Source organism: Aotus nancymaae, unplaced genomic scaffold, assembly GCF_030222135.1.
Source record: "Aotus nancymaae isolate 86718 unplaced genomic scaffold, 86718_ANA_hifiasm-v0.15.2.pri h1tg000059l, whole genome shotgun sequence".
Lineage (NCBI taxonomy): Eukaryota > Metazoa > Chordata > Mammalia > Primates > Aotidae > Aotus > Aotus nancymaae.
The window spans coordinates 71,869,125-71,888,507 of NW_026988473.1; the positions used below are offsets into that span (position 1 = coordinate 71,869,125).

A 19,383-nucleotide genomic window follows, 5' to 3' on the forward strand; every position below is an offset into this window, starting at 1 on the left:
TATAAATAAAGTTTTGCTGGAGAACAGCATGCCCGTTCATTTCTACATTGTCTATGGCTGCTTTTGTGCCACAATGGCAGAGATTTCATATTTTATAATGATTGTACAGATTACTTACAAATCTTACAGGTTCAAGAGAACACAGAAATGATAGAGTCTTGGGGGACAAAAAAGAGACTTAAGGAGGTGGCTGAACTAGAACTAAGTGTTCTACCCAATGCCATCCACCGCTTCTTCCTACAACATGTCTTCTCATAGAGAGCCAGAGAAGTAAACAATTACTAAAATCACTGACGGGAGATACCCAGAAATGACAGAAAAGGCTTTTTTAAAACCCACAGAGCTTCCACTTAATATTCTTTGAGCCTCACAATAATCTCTTTGGGATAAAATTTCTTTCTCATGAAGAAATGGTGACTCTGCAAAATTAAATGGAGAGGAAAGAATTCAAATACAGGTTCACATGTTTCAAAGGTCATTGCTTTATCCATTGTATTCTCTTAAATAAAAAAAAAAAAAAGTTGCAGAGAATTAACTGACTCATGAGTCAGGTTCAAATTGTTACCCAAGGCCTTTTAAGGGCTGCCTAAAATTTCTAGCACTCCTGACCGGTGTTTTCACACTATTCAGGTACCTATGTTGCCTTGGCTGTTTCAGTCTTTTTACCATTCCTGCCTAGGGTTTTTTGATGCAGAACAGAAAGAAAGAACAATGCCTTCAGGCCTAGACTGCCTAGAGAGGAAACAGCTCTGCTACTTATTGGCTGTGTGACCCTCAGCAAGTCACTTTCCTCTCTGAACTTTCAGTTTCCTGATCTTTAAAACAGGGGCAATGGCCAGGCACAGTGGTTCATGCCTTTTATCCCAACACTTTGGAAGGCTGAGGTTGGGGGATCACTTGAGGCCAGGTGTTTGAGGTTACACTGAGCAATGATCGAGCCACTGAACTTCAGCCTGGGTGACAGAATCAGACCCATTCTCTAAATAAATAAAACAGGAATGATCTCATGGGCTGTGTTTTATGGATACTAACTCATTTATTTTTCACAATAGTCTCCCAGGTGGTTCTTTCCACAAAAACATAACAATAGGATTTTTGTTTATTCAGTACCTAGAAAACTATGTGGCACTAGGAAGTAATTAATTATTGAATGAGTGAATAAATTAATAATAGAAGAGGAAGAACAACAAATGTCAAGTCCCATTTCAACATTTAACAAGACACTGAGAATAGATAAGTTTATAATTAACAGAGGTGTGGTGATGCCAATATATCACAAAGCCTGTAAGTCCAAATCACAGTATAACTTCAGAAGTACAAATGCTGTTCTCCAAACTTGCTTCCCTATCTGTAAATTTAGGTTGACCGAGAAGTTCCAAAAATTTCCCTTCAGGCTTTCTAATTGCAAATCTTTACAACTGTGGTTTTCTTATTTTTTTATTTTTATTTTTTGAGACAGAGTCTTGCTCTGTCACCGAGGCTGGAGTGTAGTGGCGCAATCTCAGCTCACTGCAACCTCTGCCTCCAGAGTTCAAGCAATTCTCCTGCCTCAGCCTCAGGAGTAGCTGGAATTACAGGTATGTGTCACCACATCCAGCTAATTTTTGTATTTTTAGTAGAAACAGGGTTTCACGACGTTGGCCAGGCTGGTCTCCAACTCCTGACTTCAGGTGATCCATCTGCCTCGGCCTCCTACAGTGCTGGGATTACAGGCATGAGCCACCGTGCCCAAGCTGCTTATTTAAAATTCATAAAGCTAGTAAGTAATTCTAATATAGACACACTCTTTATTTATATAAGAATAATCCTAAAAAACTACAACTTTGTTTTTGTTATTATAGCTTAAATCCTATACAAATAATTTTATTTTATGCTATTCTGTAGCATATGAATCTGAAATAATATATCATTTTTAGAACCTGAAATTATTCTGTAAAAGGACAGAGCTGCAATGCTACTTTGCATGACAACAACTTAGTAGAAGAGAGGCATTTACCAGTGGGGAAGCCAAGTACTCAGTACCTTAACTTAAGGGGGACCATCCACTGTAGCCCTGTGATTTTCTTGATTTGAATGTTTTTGGGGTATGTCATTTTTTCTGTGAAATACTTCTTTGTGATTTCTGTCATTGTATCACCAATTTAGAAGTTGAAGTTTTAACCCTGCTATCCAGCTTAAAATGCAGCCAAAATTTTTTTCTGAGGGTTTTCATTTATATAAACATCAATCTTTGAAGACTGCCTTGTATAGATGAAATAATTTAAGTTTCCATTCATTTATTCCAATTTCATTCTTTTTTTTTTTTGAGACAGAGTCTTGCTCTGTCACCAGGTAGAGTGCAGTGGTGTGATCTCAGCTCACTGCAACCTCTGACTCTTGGGTTCAAACAATTCTTCTTTCTCAGCCTCCAGAGTAGCTGGGACTACAGGCACCCACCACCACGTCCAGTGAATTTTTGCATTTTTAGTAGAGACAAGGTTTCACCATGTTGGCTAGGATGGTCTCGATCTCCCGACCTCACGATCTCCCCACTTAGGCCTCCCAAAGGGTTGGGATTACAGGCATTGAGTCACCGCGCCTGGCATCATTTATGCCAATTTCTACTGCAACAAATAATTTCATAAAATCTGAAGAACCTTCAAGCCCTAACACTTAAGTTTAGAAAACTACTATAATTCAATAACTATCCATTTGCTTCTTCAAAATTACCATTAAGTTGCCACACATTCTCAAAATACCCCCCTTCAATTTCCCACTCATTTTGTCAACTATCCAATTACATCAACTTAGTCATAGGGAAATTTTGGAATCGAAGTTCTTTTTTGGAATTGAAGTTATTTATCTTGGATCTTTTACTCGATTGCTTTTTGACACTGAGGAGAATGAAAAAAATTGCTTAAACCTGTTCTGCTGTTTTCTTGATTAATAATATACTTAACCAATGTTTGAATACTTACTTTGCGTAACACACTTGGCTAGAAGACAGAGGCAGTTTAGTAAAGTGGATTCTGCCCTTTAAATCCAGTTCTGTCAGTTATCATTTATGTAACCTTGAGCAAGTCACTACTAGTGAGCCCCAATTACTTCATCTGAAAGTAGGAATGATACCTATAACTGATACTACTCTACTGGACTGCTATGAAAGATATAGATGATACTGAAGTTTGAAGAGTTAAACAGTTATGAAATATTAAACAAGTGACAATACTAACACTACCCTCTGTTGCCATGAAGGATGCTTCATGCACGCCTTCAGTGAACTTATATTCTCTCCAAAACTGCCAACTGGGCAGTTGACACTGGGACCTATCCTTTCAACCAGTAGTTTCCAATGGAATATCGGAAAGTATTGTAACTCCCATTTATATTTCTAATATAAAAATAAAATTGGCAGGGCAATTAGTGGCTCACGCCTGTAATCACAGCACTTTAGGAGTCGGAGGTAAGTGGGTCACCTGAGGTCAGGAATTCAAGACCAGCCTGGCCAACATGGTGAAGCCCCATCTCTACTACAAAAATTAGCCTGGTGTGGTGGCACATGCCTGCAATCCCAGCTACTCGGGAGGCTGAGGAAGGAGAATCGTTTGAACCCGGGAGGCAGAGATTGCAGTGAGCTACAACTATGTGCCATTTGTACTCCAGTCTTGGCAAAAAGAGCAAAACTCTGTCTCAATAAATAAATAGAAAATTGAAAACTTCCACTATTATTTAACATGTAAAACAACATTGGTGTGCCCACTGAGATCCAGTATCGGCTATTCATCTGCCACGTACAGTGTGCCAGTAAGTACCTATACGACGGTTAAGGCACAGCATATTCCCTTCTTCACATCTGCCTGCTTAAACCCACGTGAGCATCTTACCTGAATTAATCAGGCTAATACTCATAAAATGAACAAGCAGTTGACAATATACTTGCAAAGAAACAAAGATTTGCAAATACTAATGATGCAAAGGCGTGAGCCACTGTGCCCGGCATCATTTATGCCAATGCAAACAGAAGAAAATGGCAAAGTTTATAATTACCCTATCCTGAGTTCTGTCAAACATGCTAAAAGAAGCTTTTAGAAACAGAGGTTTTAAAATGGTTCCATCACTGTGACATTCTTTTTAGTCCTAGTCATCAATAAAGCAAATGTTTCAGTTAAAATGTGTCTATTAAAATTACCATCCCTAACATCAACTGGTAATTATTCTAAATTCTTCTAAGGCTGTGACTCTTTCATACTTTTAACAAAAATGTGTCAAATCTACTGAAATTCTTTAAGATTTTAAAACATCAGAAAATTTTGTCATCAAATGTTGAAAATTTACAGTCATGAAAATGATCAGTAACAGAGATTCTAACATTACTTTTGGCAACAAAATCATTATAATAAGGAATATTTTACATTATTTTCAAATGATATCTTCTTGAAATATATTTTGGGTAGGGCACAATTTTATGGCATTAATAAATCAACTATTCAATCACTTGATATTTCATGTTTTATCAATATATTAGTACAGTAATACATGTAAATATAATTTTCAAAATGTACCTATACATAATTTAGAATACATAATAAAAAAATTGGACATCTAAGTCTAATCCAACAAGATGATTTATCATTTCAGAAAAAAGTATTTTGCATGGACTTGAATGATTTGATGATTAACCAAATATGGAAATATTATATTCCAGAAACATTAAAAAACAAAGAATGTTTATTCCATTTTGCCCTTTGTTTACTGTAGAGATCTACATATCTGCAAATTACCTCCATTTGCCATCAGGTCCACAATGTGAGTAAAAGCCATTAGATGGCAATAAAAAGGAACCAGGCAAATTTTACTGAATTGGTATTTTGCCAAATTCATCAGAAAATGTCACATCTTTCCTCAGAAAGAAACCAACTCCCCTATGTCAGTTCCAAGGATTAGCTATAGTTTTCTGCCCATTACTAGATTAAACCATTTATTTAAATAGCTGAATTGTAATAAAATGCAGAACTGCCAGGAAATTGTTACAGTGGTTATAGCCAAGCAACTTCCAGCATTTTACTGTAAGAACTCGAAGTTTACATGTGAAAATGAGGGTCATAAATTTGTTTATTTCCAGTGCTAAAAAGACAATCCATTAAAACCAAAATATACATTCCACAATTAGCTAAAAAAACAGCAATTTAGCACTTGGCAAAGTAGTCAAAGACCCTGGGCTCATTCCTCACTTACACTCATCAACTCAAACTGTAAAGTTGGAAAAAAATCCTCGAGTTCATCTAATCCACTCCTCAACTCATGTTCCTCACTATACCCAACAGAGGTGGGGCACGCCGTGCAGTATCTCAAAGCTTTGGTCCTCCAGGCTTTGGGGAACCACTGCAGTCATAACACTCAGGATTTCCCTTGACAGCTAATTCTGTTTTTAGCATTTCTGAAAGTTAGAACATTACTGTTTTTAACTCTGAGTCCTATCTTCGCCTCTATAGGCTCACACAAGATTAAAACATAAATAGATAGAATAAAATATAAAAGTATAGTCTCTTTCCCACTAAATCATCCAACATATACGGCCTGAGAGTCCACCATAGCCTCTAAAGGCACAAAGGTAACAACACTTCAAAAAACACATCAATAAAACCATACCACAATGATATATTACACAAATTCTTTCTTTTACAAATATTTATTGAAGGCTTATTATTTGTCACATATTGCGTAATACATAGGGAATCAAACAGTAAAATAGAGTTGATTTTTGCCCTAATGAACTTTAAAGACCAGAGAGAAATACAGACAGACAATTATGACACAAAATGCTAAGCCTTACTATATTGTGGGAACTTCTGACACATGTATCTGCAATTTTGTACCCACTGAATCTTCTCTCCCTTAATAAAAGCACATTGATGCAAAATTACTCAGATAAACAAAAGAACCTATTAATATTTTTTTAATTTCCACATTAAATATATATACATATATATATATATAATTTTATTTGAAGTTCTGGGATACATATGCAGGATGTGCAGCTTTCTCACATAGGTGACCAATACTATGGTGGTTTCCTGTGCCTATCAACACATCACCTAGGTATTAACCCATTTATGCCAGAGGCTGTAATTTTTTGAGTGTGAAAAATTAGACCTCGGCCATGACCTTGAGCAGCAGGATATAAAGAACTTCCACATGCTTAGCTTTCCAAAAATGGAACACTAGGCATTAATGGGTTAAGCCCAGAATGCATTAGCTATTTTTCCTAATGCTCTGCCTCTGACTGGCCCCAGTGTGTGTTGTTCCCCTCCCTGTGCCCATGTGTTCTCATTGTTCACCTCTCATTTGTAAGTAAGGACTGTGGTGTTTGGTTTTCTGTTCCTGCGTTAGTTTGCTGAGGATAATAGCTTCCAGCTCCTTCCATGTCCCTGCAAAGGACATGATCTTGTTCCATTTTATGGCTGCATAGTATTCCATGGTGTATATGTTCCACGTTCTCTTTTTCCAGTCTATCATTGATGAGTGTGGTGGATCATTTAGGGTGGTTGGCAAAATTATAAACATTATAGAATAATTGCAAACCTTCTTGGAAGGCTGAGAGGTTTTTGTAAAAGCTTCAGGAGAGAATGGGCCGAAGGCAGCTAGTTCTTTTATCTTGAGGCTTGAAGCATTCATTGGGCAGTTAACAGGGGAATACAAATAACTTGTTGTCCGAAGACTAACCTTTGCCCATCTGCGCTTGACTGCCTCCCACTCGAGGGGTTGGCAGAAGTTAATAATGGTGTTTATCCAAGACCCTTGTCCTTTGATCTATACAAAATAAAAGTCCACATGGCCAGCGAGTCAGGGCGGGCAGCCATTAACTACTTTGAGTGAATGGCCCGGACACCCCAGCCCACTCTTTCACTGAAAATCTATGTCTGAGTGAATTTATTCATCTTTTGCTGGGACAGGGTCTGCCTGTTGGATCCTGACAGCAGTGCCCCATGTGAGGAGAGGTGTAACGGATCAAGGATCATGACGGAACCCCGAAAATGGAGGTGAAAAGAGACTGACTGTGCAGTCAGTGAGTAATCAGTAAGTTATCGGTACCCGCTTGGGATTATCAAGTTTGAGGGGGATTGTTCAGGCTAGGATTTCATCATGGGACAATAGCTATCAACTCAACAGGTAAAAAGTATTGAAATAGCTGCTTAAGGCTTGTGGGGCCTGGGTTTTGCAGGCTCAATTAAGGGACCTAATGCAAACTGTTGTTTCCCGAAGCACATGGTTCCTTGCAGAAAGTATCCTAGAGGTAAAGCTCTCAGAACAAGTGGGGAGAACTCAAACAGCATCATGCACAAGGGCAATGGGTCCCAGTAACACCATCACCAGGCCAAAATAACAAAGAGGAAACCTAGATTTTGCCTGAGCCCCCTACTCCAATAGGTAAGAAAAAAGACAACAGATACCACATTTAAGGGACCTTATCTTAAGCAAGCGGCATTAAAAGGGGAGCTCTTAGCTTGCCCAGTCATGCGAGATCAACAAGGCAATCTGGTGTATGCTTACAAAAAGTTAACAAAAAAGGCATAGAGGCCGAAACCGCGCAGCCACGCTGGCAGTGGGTGGAAGGAAAGGTTCGGCAGCACGGAGGCTTGCAGTGCCCCAGGCTGATAGGAACTGTCCAGGCCAGCAGCAGCCTCTGATGGTGTGTGGAGGAACGGCACAGACTAAAGGCAGCACCTAGGTGAGTGCAACAGGGCCACTGCCCTGGGACCCACGTCGCTGCCCTATGGCTCCGTGGGCGGCCCACAGCAAAATTTTTTATGTGCTTTGTTTACAAACGACATCCCAGATTACAACTCTCTGCTAAGATTTAAGTAGAATTTAAGAATTTGTAAGACATTTTTCTAATAATGACCACTGCTGTTATTCCAACCCTACTCTGACGTGACTCTCAAAATCCTATTTAAGTAAAACAGTAACCTTTGAAAGGACAGAAATCACAGAGAGCCCATGAACTTTGGAAAGTGCTTCCTCAGGAAATGAACAGTCCTACCATAGACAAATTCCTGGACACATACACGCTCCCAAGATTGAACCAGGAAGAAGTTGAATCCCTGAATAGACTAATAACAAGTTCTGAAAATGAGGCAGTAATAAATAACCTACCAATGAAAGAAAGCCCAGGACCAGATTAATTTACACCTGAATTCTACCAGAGGTACAAAGAAGAGTTGATACTCTTTCTTCTGAAACTATGCCAAATAAAGGAAAAGGAGGGACTCCTCCCTAACTCATTTTATGAGGCCAGCATCGTCCTGATACCAAAACCTGGCAGAGATACAGCAAAAAGAAAACTTCAATATCCCTGATGAACTATGATCCAATAATTCCCAATAAAATACTGATAAACCAAATCCAGCAGCACATCAAAAACTTACTCATCACAATCAAGTTGGCTTTGTCTCCAGGATGCAAGGCTGGTTCAACATATGCTGATCAACAAATGTAATTCATCATATAAACAGAACTAAAGACAAAAACCATATGATTATCTCAATATTGGCAGAAAAGGCCTTCAATACAATTCAGCATCCCTTCATGTTAAAAACTCTCAATAAACTAGGCATTTAAGGAACATAATTCAAAATAATAAGAGTGTTCTATGGCAAGCCCACAGATAATATACTGAATGGGCAAAAGCTGGAAGCATTCCTTCAAAAGCTGGCAGATGACAAGGATGCCCTCTCTTACCATTCCTATTCAACATAGTATTTGGAGTTCTGGCCAGGGTAATCAGGAAAGAGAAAGAAATAAAGTTCAAACAGGAAGAGAGGAAGTCACATTGTCTTTGTTTGAAGATAATATGATCCTTTATCTAGAAAACTCCATCATCTCAGCCCAAAAGTTCTTAACATGATAAGTAACTATAGTAAAGTCTCAGGATACAAAAAAATCAATGTGCAGAAGCCACACACATTCCTATACACCAACAACAAGCAAGCAGAGAACCAAATCATGAATGAACTCCCACTCACAATTGCTACAGAGAGAATAAAAGACCTAGGAATACACGTAACAATGGAAGTGAAGGATCTCTTCAAGAACTACAAACCACTACTCAAGGAAATCAGAGAGGACACAAACAAAGGAAAAACATTACATGCTCATGGATAGAAAGAATCAATATTGTGAAAATGGCCATATTGCTCAAAGTAATTCATAGATTCAATGCTAGTCCCATTAAACTACCATTGACATTCTTCACAGAATTAGAAGAAACTATTTTAAAATTCACATGGCACCAAAAAGGTGCTCATATAGCCAAGACAATCCTAAGCAAAAAGAACAAAGCTGGAGGCATCACGATACCTGACTTCAAACTATACTGCAAGTCTACAGTAACAAAACAGCATGGTACTGGTAAAAAAAAAAAAAAAAAAAAAAAAAGCAGACACATAGACTAATGGAACAGAATGGAGATCTCAGAAATAAGACCACACATCTACAACCATCTGATCTTTGACAAGCCTGACAAAAGCAAACAATGGGGAAATGATTCCCTATTTAATAAATGGTGCCAGGAGAACTGGCTAGCCATATGCAGAAAATTGAAACTGAACCCCTTTCTTACACCTTACACAAAAATTAACTCAAGATGGATTAAAGACTTATATGTAAAACCCAAAACTGTAAAAAAAAAAACTCTAGAAGAAAATCTAGGAGTCACCACACCTAGCTAATTTTTCTATTTTTTATTATTATTATACTTTGAGTTCTATGATACATGTGCAGAATGTAAAGGTTTGTTACAGAGGTACACACTTGCTATGGTGGTTTCCTGGACCCACCAACCCGTTATCTACATTAGGTATTTCTCCTAATGCTATCCCTCCCCTAGCCTCCCCACCCCAACAGGCCATGTGTGTGATGTTCCCCTTGCTATATTCATGTGTTCTCATTGTTCAACTCCCACCTATAAGCAAGAACATGTGGTTTTTGGTTTTCTGTCCTGTGTTAGTTTGCTGAAAATGATGGTATCCAGCTTCATCCATGTCCCTGCAAAGGACATGAACTCATCCTTTTTATAGCTGCATAGTATTCCATGGTGTATATGTGCCACATTTTCTTTATCCAGTCTATCATTGATGGGCATTTGGGGTGGTTCCAAGTCTTTGCTATTGTGAACAGTGCTGCAATAAACATACGTGTGCATGTGTCTTTATAGTAAAATGATTTATAATCCTTCGGGTATATATATCCAGTAATAAGATTGCTGAGTCAAGTGGTATTTCTGGTTCTAGATCCTTGAGGAATTGCCACATTGTCTTCCAATTAAATTTTTTTTTACATATCAGTTGCTTTAGTTATATTTACCTCCTGAAAGTCAGCTTGAAACATGCAATTCCTTTAAAACTCTGGAGTAAGGTAACCTGATAATATTCTTTAGAGTAGGGAATCAAAAAAGATGTATATAGCACCATTCCTGATTTGTGTTTCTAGAACCCTACAAAATTAATTCTTTGAAAGCTGGTAATACTTGTGAAAAGTCTACAAAAAGAAAAGAGAAGTGTGGGGCATTTTCCGAGTACCTACAAAGTTCTATCATTAGGTGTTGAAAACATACAGAGAAAAATACAGATTTTCAATCTGGAAGGAGCTGAATGATTTGGTAGAATGCTACCAAATCATTCCATTACAGCATAGCATGTAAGCAGAGGTACCTGTAAGATGCAATGGGAACCAAGGTACTGATGTTGCTTAGGCTAATGGAGAGAGCTGGGAAGGGTTTCAGAAAAAGGTGACATCAAGGTCCTGAGTGATAAAGAATTTATCAGGTCCAGAGGTGAGATGGATAAAAGTTTCCAGGTGGGAGCAGTCCACTGTATTCTTAATTCATCTTTATGAAATATATCTTCTCAGAATAGCAGAACAGTATAACTCTCAGATGGTACGAAGAGTCATCTGAATTAATAATGATAAACAACTATCTAGAGAAAAATTCTTTTATTCAAGCAGAAATGCAAGAGGAAAGTCCACCCAGACAATATGAATTAGGCATAACCCCATAATCTCAGGCTTACCAAAGCTGAAAGAAGTCAGCTCTAAACCAACAGAGCAGGATAACGAGTCCATTATTTGGCTGGAAAGAGCTAGAAGATAGCAATCAGTGTGAACAATAGTGTAATTAAGATTAGGAAACTTGATTAGGACACTTAGTTTGTACTTATTTTGAGGTTTACAAAGCTCTTCTACAAATTTCCAAAACTACAAAGGGAAGGAGAAGGTAAGTTTTTGTCTTCAACGAAAAAACCCTGGTTTAGGCAAGAAAGTCAGTAACCTAATAGCTAAGAAAACCTAAGCTGCAAGGCAATTGTTCTCTTAAAAGTTCGACATGAGCCCAAGTAACATTAAACTAATATTCATGACGTTCACAGACTGGAATTTACCAGGAGATCCAAATGTGCCTCTAAATATCATTTACTTATTTGTGAAATTGCTTTTTTCATTATTTAGCCCCAAGGAAGTCTTTAGGCTTGAAAGACAAGCTCTAGCATTTTACACTTAGAAACTCTGTGAGCTTAAGCACTGTAAGAGATTACTTTTCTTTACCTATAAAATGGAATTAGTAATATCTACCTTACAGAATTTTTGTAACTTATACCATCTTTCTGGCCAGAGATACTAGAGGTCTATAGCCTGCAGAAGTATACTATAGCAGTCTGACATATCTGAGAAAGCGTCTTTTTTCCCTTCTTTAAATAAATCCTCCATAGGACCATCTTCCCTTCAATAACTTATATCTGGGAATCTTAAGAGATCCAGGGGCCTTATTTTCTCCTTACAATAGCCTCTTGGGTTCCTCAAGGTAATCAGAGAAAGGAAAGACACTCAGACAGAGACAATTAAACAGTTAATAAAATTTACACTGTGAATAAAACAAAACAGACACTTCAAATCCTGATAATTTTAGGGGAAAAAAAATCACTGTAATTGAAGAGATTTCAAAAGAGAAAAAGAATAATGTGTTGTATTTTGTTCCTTTTATTAAAAAGCTGAGTGAAGCCACCCAAGATTTTGCATCTTCCAGAATATTTATTTTTTCCTTTTTCCTGGGTAGTCTCTGGTTGTTCACATTTCAAAATGATGTTTACTGTTTTCCAAGGGAATGTTCAGGAGGGCAGCTGCCTTGGAGGTAGGTCACCAGGACGCCTTTGCATTTTGCATGCAAATAAAGACTCCAGAAGGGACTGTAGCTGCTAGAGGCCTTTGCTAGTTGCTACAGGTAGGTCCACACTGTCGCAGGCTGCTCTGCCTCTTAGCCCCAAAGTCTGTTCATGGATGTGGTTTTTAAAGGGTCCCTCAATAGATGTCCTATTTAATAACTACAAGACAATAAAAACTAGAGTTATAAGCCAACAAGGATCATATTGTCTCTTAATATTTAATCATATCAATTCTGTAAGTTAAAAAAAAAATACCAGAACTAATATTTGAGATGCTGGTATTTTTTTGTAAATGTTAAGACATTCACAAGAAAGATGCCATTCTGAAGCTAAATGCTTAAGCGACGTGTATTGCACATGCAACCAACATGCTTTAGAAGCACATGCATTTGACGGTAACTGCCACCGAATAAAACGAATATATTTTTGAAATATACTTAAGAAACAGGATAAATTATGGTAACTTAGATACATTAACAGGTATACCTTACAAACTTTCATTTTAGGCTCAGTGCTGCCTGAATCCACATGACTAGGTACTAGACTATTTATCCCATTTACACAACAAATTACCAGGGTGTATCTTTTCTACTGGTGGAGATAGCTCCTTAACTAGGAGAAAGAGTGAAGAGTTAAGGATAAAATTTTGTAAACTGCATTTTGAGAACAGCTTATTTTTTGAGGGGAAAAAAAAGGTGAACCTATTTGAGAAATGTTTCCTATTGTGTCTTCCTCCTAAGCTACCACCATACAGTATATTACAGATTTGAGAAGTTCTGAAATAAAGAAAACTATTTAATACATTCTATATTTATTCAACTACCAAAAAGAACTGAGAAGAAACAGCTTATTAATTTCAACTTTAATGCTCACTTTGACCTGCTATTAATGGCTGTATGGAACATTGCTAAAGGTTAAGATAATGTGACACAACTGATGAGCAATTCCTACCTGGCACATGTGTGGGCCACTGCTGGTCCATTATAAAGTCTGGAAAATGCTGATATAAGATAAGCCTATGGTGCTTACAACTTGTCCCCAGTTCCCTTTTTCATATCTCACTTCCGGTATTTAAGAGCCAAGTAACAGAGGAAGGAAAAGGGGAAAGAATACTACGTTAAAATGTAAGGAAGAGTAAGAGTCTATTAACTTCATTTTATAATCACCTATTTTTTCATCAAAATCTTAGATATCTGTATTTATGGATCCAGTTTGAGCAATGATTTAAACATCTATTCTGAAAATGTGAAGACAATGTAAAGAGTGAATAAGATTATCTTCTCCTCGATGAATAGTCTACATTCTTAAAAGAAGCCAATTTTACAGAACCGGATCATGTCTCGCAGAGATAAGTGATGAGTACGTCACTTTCTCTGAAAAAGCCACCTTCTCTGTGGAAGACAGATCTAACCTGCTGTGGCCTCACATGTTTCTCTCTTGAGGAATTCTTTGCAGGAAAAGAATAAGCAACCTAAGGCAGCATAACTACTTTAAAAATGTGAACTGAACTTGAGTCAATCCTTTTCTTAGCTGGGTCTTTACCCTTTTCAGTTCATGTCTACTTATGTTACAAGTATCATTCTTGAGAGAGCTAATTTGACATATGAAAACAGAACATACTAAAGTAGAAAATTACTCACAGTGCAGGCAACTTAGAAATAGCAGATAAGCAGGCTCAAGCAAGAAATCCATAAGAAAACCATAATCTCTCCAGTCTCCCTCTGATGAATAAATAGGCATTACTTTGCATAAGCCACCAGGAAGAGGGTAAGCTTGCTTTTAATAAGAAAGTTAGAAATTTTCAATGGAGCTCACCCAGTTTGTTCCTCAGATGTGGCAAATCATACATCCCCACAGTTCCCAGCTGCATGAACAAATGACTGATAAAATCAGTGACATCCTATGAAGAGTTTACAATGGTACTGAGTCATTATATTGAGATTAAGCATCATCATGAAAGGAGACATAAAATAGCTAGGCATGCACTCAGTACTAAACTTCTCATACTTTCCCTCCATTGAATACTCTTACAAGTAAACTCCAAGTTGTAAAAAAAAAAAAAAAGACAAAATGCTGAGCTTGATATATTGAATCTATTTTTAAAAGCACACATATCTCAATAACAAGTCTTCTAAAATTGTCATATATTAATAATTAACCCAGAAAGCACAGTGAAAAAATGGCACAATATTCCCAAATCCTTTATTGTAGAAACACAGTTGACATTTCTAGCTGTGCCATAAGCTTGAAATTTATTAACCATTAGCACACAAAGTGAAGAATTAAATCCTCTAGTATGGATTTCTCAACATAGCGTTCTTGTTTCTGTTTGTTTTGTTTCTGAGACAGAGTCTTACTCTGTCATCCAGGCTGAAGTGCAGTGGTGCAGTCTTGGCTCACTGCAACCTCTGCCCCCTGAGTTCAAGCAATTCTTCTGCCCCAGCCTCCTGAGTAGCTGACACTACAGGTGTGCACCACCACGCCTGGCTATTTTTTGTATTTTTAGTAGAGAGGGGTTTTGCCATGTTGGCCAGGCTGGCCTCCAACTTCTGACCTCAGGTGATCCACCAGCCCAGGCCTCCCAAAGTGTTCTTGTTTTGAGTAGCCACTCACTTTAGAAACACTGATGGTCAATTTTTTAGCTTATAGTTCTATTAAGATTGGAGGGCTCCGAACAAGAGCTCAACTAGAAAGCGCTAAGATTTGCTTCACTATCACCAAATAAAATTTCCAGCCATAATGAGTCTAGTTCCCCTCTACATACTTCCTCAGCCCTTGAGTAGCTTAGTCTTCAAAACAGAATCTGAGTTCCTTCTCTACTGCTGTCTTGTAGAGTTAGTTTCTTTTACTGCCTCAGAGAAAGTAAAATGAGAAACAGTAAAAGGTTAGAAAAGCCTATTCAGGAGAAGGCCATTTTTTGGAGCTTAGTTTGTTTTACAGGACTTCCTGCCTCTGTGCAATTTGGTGGAGAAGATGCTTTGCAGAGGGGCTTTATACATGATCATCATTAAAAATGAACAAAGTACACGTAAGAGCATAAAGAAAAAATAACCACATATGCACCCATCACATAAAGTCAGACATATTAAGCATTTTCATAATATTGTTTTGTGGTGCTACATTGTGTATGTGTGTTTTGTTTTGAGACAGTCTCATGCTGTCACCCAGGATGGAGTGCAGTGGTGCAATCTCAGCTCATTGCAAGCTCTATCTCCAGTGTTCAAGTGATTCTACTGCCTTAGCCTCCCAAGTAACTGGGACTACAGGCATGTGCCACTATGCCTGCCCGGCTCATTTTTGTATTTTTAGTGCAGATGGGGTTTCACCATGTTGGCCAGGATTGTCTCCAACTTCTGATCTCAAGTGATCCACCTGCCTCCCTCTGCCACCCAAAGTGCTGGAATGCCAGGCATGAACCACGTCAGCCTGTATTGTGTTTTTATATAGGAGGTTGCCTGTGGGTACTTTAAAGAAGTGCAAATTTGCTAGATTTTGCCAAGTACAGCCAAAGGGTAAATGCTATTAAAATCTGATAATCTTAGAAACTGGCTTGTAGTACTATCTTTTGTTTTGGCGAGCCCAGTGTTTTAAAAGAAATTTGAATTTGAATGCCTCTAAGAATGTTTCCATCTTGCCACAGGCCTAATTACTTATTAGTTTACATAAGGTTACTTCAAATGCTTAGATACCCATTTGCAATCAAATGCGTACCCCTATAAAGTGCTCAGATAATAAAATGCCTAGAGGATGCTGAGTAGGAAAAAATCTTTCATTATTATTTTTTATTGTTATTTTTTTGAGAGGGAGTCTTGCTCTGTCACCCAGAATGGAGTGCAATGGCTCACTGCAACCTCTACTTCCTGGGTTCAAGCAATTCTCCTGCCCCAGCCTCCTGAGTAGCTGGGATTACAGACACGCACTACCACACTGGCTCATTTTTGTATTTTTAGTAGAGACGGGGTTTTGACATGCTGGCCAAGGTGGTCTAGAACTCCTGACCTCAGGTGATAGCCTGCCTCTATCTCCCAAAGTGCTGGGATTACAGACATGAGTCACCGCACCAGGCCAAAAAAAAATATTGTAAAAACATACCTAGTGCCTCCTGCTCCTCAAACTATGCAAAAAAAGTTTTAGATGTCAAAGTTTTTTTCCTTCCAAACTTTTATCTAGCTTGAAGTCACATCCATAAATACATATGTATGTGTGTATATATATATGTGTATATATATATTTTTTTGGGGTGTGTGTGTGTGTGTGTGTGTGTCGTTCTGTTTTTTCAGGACTCATCTGAAAAGGAAACATTTTTAAAACTTGGGGATAGAGTAGTGACATATATATATATATATATATATATATATATATATATATATGTATTCTATTTTTATATAGGAGGTTGCCTGTGGGTACTTTCAAGAAGTGCAAATTTGTACTTCTTAAAATATATATATGTCACTACTCCACCCGCAATTTCTCCAGCCATTAAAACCAAGTTTTAAAAAGGCTTAGAAATCTCAAATCATAAAAATATTTCTTTTTCAGATGAGTCCTGAAAAAACAGAACTTAATAAAGCAAGTTTCTAGCAATAGGAGCTACCAGTGTCACAACTGATTCAGAGGTGGAATGCCTAACAAGAATGGTGAGAAAGCTGGGTCTCTCCTGGTGAGCTGCAGGAAGCTGAGGGCAGCAGAAGGTAAAGGCAGGAACCTAAAAGAATACTGCAGTATGGAAAAACTACCCACTGTGCTTTTTCCTATTCTCTCAGTCAGCAACAACAATCAATACAAAAGACTTCGGTGACCCCAAAATATGTAGGAAGTTCTCCCCATCAGCAAGCAAGCAATCAATTCTGCAGCAGACACCAGCTCAGTGCCCTCCAGTTCAATTCCAGGGCTATCTACCAGGAGATAGTTTCAGATTCCATAGACTGAGGGCATAGTCCCCAAGACTGCCTGCCTACTTTAGACACCAGTCTCAAGTCCAGGCCTCCAGAACTTCTGACAGATCGGCTTCAAGTTGGAGTTCTCATAAACCCTTCTTCGGGTTCAATTAATTTGACAGAGTGGCATGCATAACTCAGGGAAACACATTTACTGATTTACTACTGATGATATTTAAAAGGATATAAATACACAGGCACTTGAAGAGATACATAGCACAAGGTCTGGAAGCGTCCCAAGCACAGGAGCTTCTGTCCCCATGGAGTTGGGGTGGACCACCCTTCCAGCATGATCAGTTCTTCTTCACCTTCCTGTCAGCCCCTACACGTTTAGCTCTCCAGAATTCCCTCAAATCTGTTCTTCTTGGGCTTTTATGGAGCCTTCATTGAATAGACATGATTAAAGCATGGAGAACCATGTTGAAATGTAATTAGCTAAAAAGGGTATGATCTACCCAACAAGGCCTGTCTGTTCAGATTCTTCTTGGTCTCTCTGTGCAGTGTTGCTTTTCTATGATATGGGGCAGAACACTCTCTGGTGTGAGGGTCTTAGAACCCACAATCAGATTAGAGTCCCATGGGCAGATGAAAGGAGGGTAGGAGATCAGAGAGAGAGATTCTGGTTTCTGTAACAAGGGTCTTGGGAGTGAGTTATGAGCCAGGAACCATGGACAAAACCTATATATATCATAGTATACAAATAACCTGCATGTATCAACCACTCAACAAACTTGAGCAGCAAGAACAACAATTTACTGCAAGCATGTCTGAAGCACATATGAACAGGGTAAAATGAAGCAAGTGGGAGGGTCCCATGAGTCATTGGAGAGGCATGAAAATCCGACTGATTGGAGGATATCAGTGCATAGAATAATGATGGCAGGTAAGTATGGCAAAAATTTGTCAAATATTTCTGTAATGGCAGTAGGTTGAGTAGGCTATGTTGTTGTTTATGTAAGACACTTAAAATTAAATAGTAAATACTACTCAAGTTTTGATGTTTCCTCCTTTTACAAAAATAAATTTTAATGTAAAAGTCCTTTTTCTGTAGGAACGATTCTCCATGCATTACTTATTAAATGGGCTTGCATTTTTCTTGAGTTATGTGTTCTTTCAAGCACTGTTTCCCCAGCTGCAGGAAATACCCTGATGCTTGTGGTAAAATCCATAAACTTTCTGTATTAATAAATGTCACCCACCAACAGTAAGTGACTTTATTATTCAAAGTCAACTCCATCTTAATACCTTTCTTTTTTAAACTCTGCTTCTCATCACTCTTGCAGTTGGATTTACTAAAATAACATGGCACTTTATCACTTTGCAAATTATGTTTATCTGGAACTATCTGGTTATATTAAGTTTCAAAAACAAGTATCCTATTATATTATTCTACTCTGCCTAAAAAAATTAAGGTCTTTGTCACAGGACCTAACTACTGACCAGAGTGGTTGATTTTTCTGCAGAAAAAGAAAACATGCCCTTGATAATGGTTCTGTCAAATGGGCACTTTAAAACATACATATCCTGGAATCAGTAGGGCAAGAGTATTTTTCCTATTGTTATTCCTAATGAAAGAATAAGGATTTGACCAATGCCATGCAGATGGCAGGGTTCTATCCTCCAACGGCATATATATTAACTCTTTCTGACTTATAGGTGGGAACACATACAACTTTATTTGGCTTTAAAAGGGGATTTTCTATTGACCTAATGTGATTAATGTTCTTAGTCTATGGCAAAACACCAAATCTGCTTACATCATGATTCACAAGAAATGCGTGAAGTGATTCAATTCCTCATTCAGCCATCAGCTAATTCCCTCTGTCCCTACCAGCTTTGGACCACTATTTAAGCTAAGAACAAACTGATGAAAAAATAATAAAAGAAGAAAACTGCTTTTGTCTATATCTATTACATCTCTGGTAATTAAATAATGATTTTGGGAGTTTCCCCATCAGTTTCTCTAATTCTGCAGAATTGAAGCATGATAAGTTTTCTAAGTCAAATGAATCAACTATGTACTCATCTATTTATATCTACTCCTCATCTCCTAAATAATTTATTTAACCTATTTCCCAACTGAATTCCACTTCATTCTTTTTTTTTTTTTTTTGGTAATAATTTCACTGTCTATTGTGTGTCAAACAAGAAGAGATAGAGACAGAGGAAAAGAAAATGACAGAAAATTATATACAAGGTTTATGGTTCATGGGAACATAACTTCCACAGGCAATTGATTCTTAATCTGAAGGCAA

The 19,383-nt window shown here is 37.9% G+C and overlaps 1 protein-coding gene across 3 annotated transcripts in view; it reads right to left on the reverse strand.

Moving 5' to 3' along the window:
* Positions 1-19,383, reverse strand: part of CTSC (cathepsin C) — a 45,495-nt gene that overhangs the window by 21,991 nt on the left and 4,121 nt on the right. Inside the window, exons 3-5 of one of the 3 annotated variants that reach the window (XM_012444826.2) lie at positions 14,007-14,091; positions 13,143-13,252; positions 10,957-12,350 (exon numbers count right to left, since the gene is read on the reverse strand). The exons of 1 other annotated variant lie outside the window; for it this stretch is intronic. In XM_012444826.2, the coding sequence (XP_012300249.1) occupies positions 13,173-13,252; positions 14,007-14,091 (165 nt within the window). In that variant the 3' untranslated portion in view covers positions 10,957-12,350; positions 13,143-13,172. Of the gene's footprint in view, positions 1-10,956; positions 12,351-13,142; positions 13,253-14,006; positions 14,092-19,383 lie in introns of those variants that run through there. One more of the 3 variants, XM_012444827.2, reaches the window with a different exon arrangement.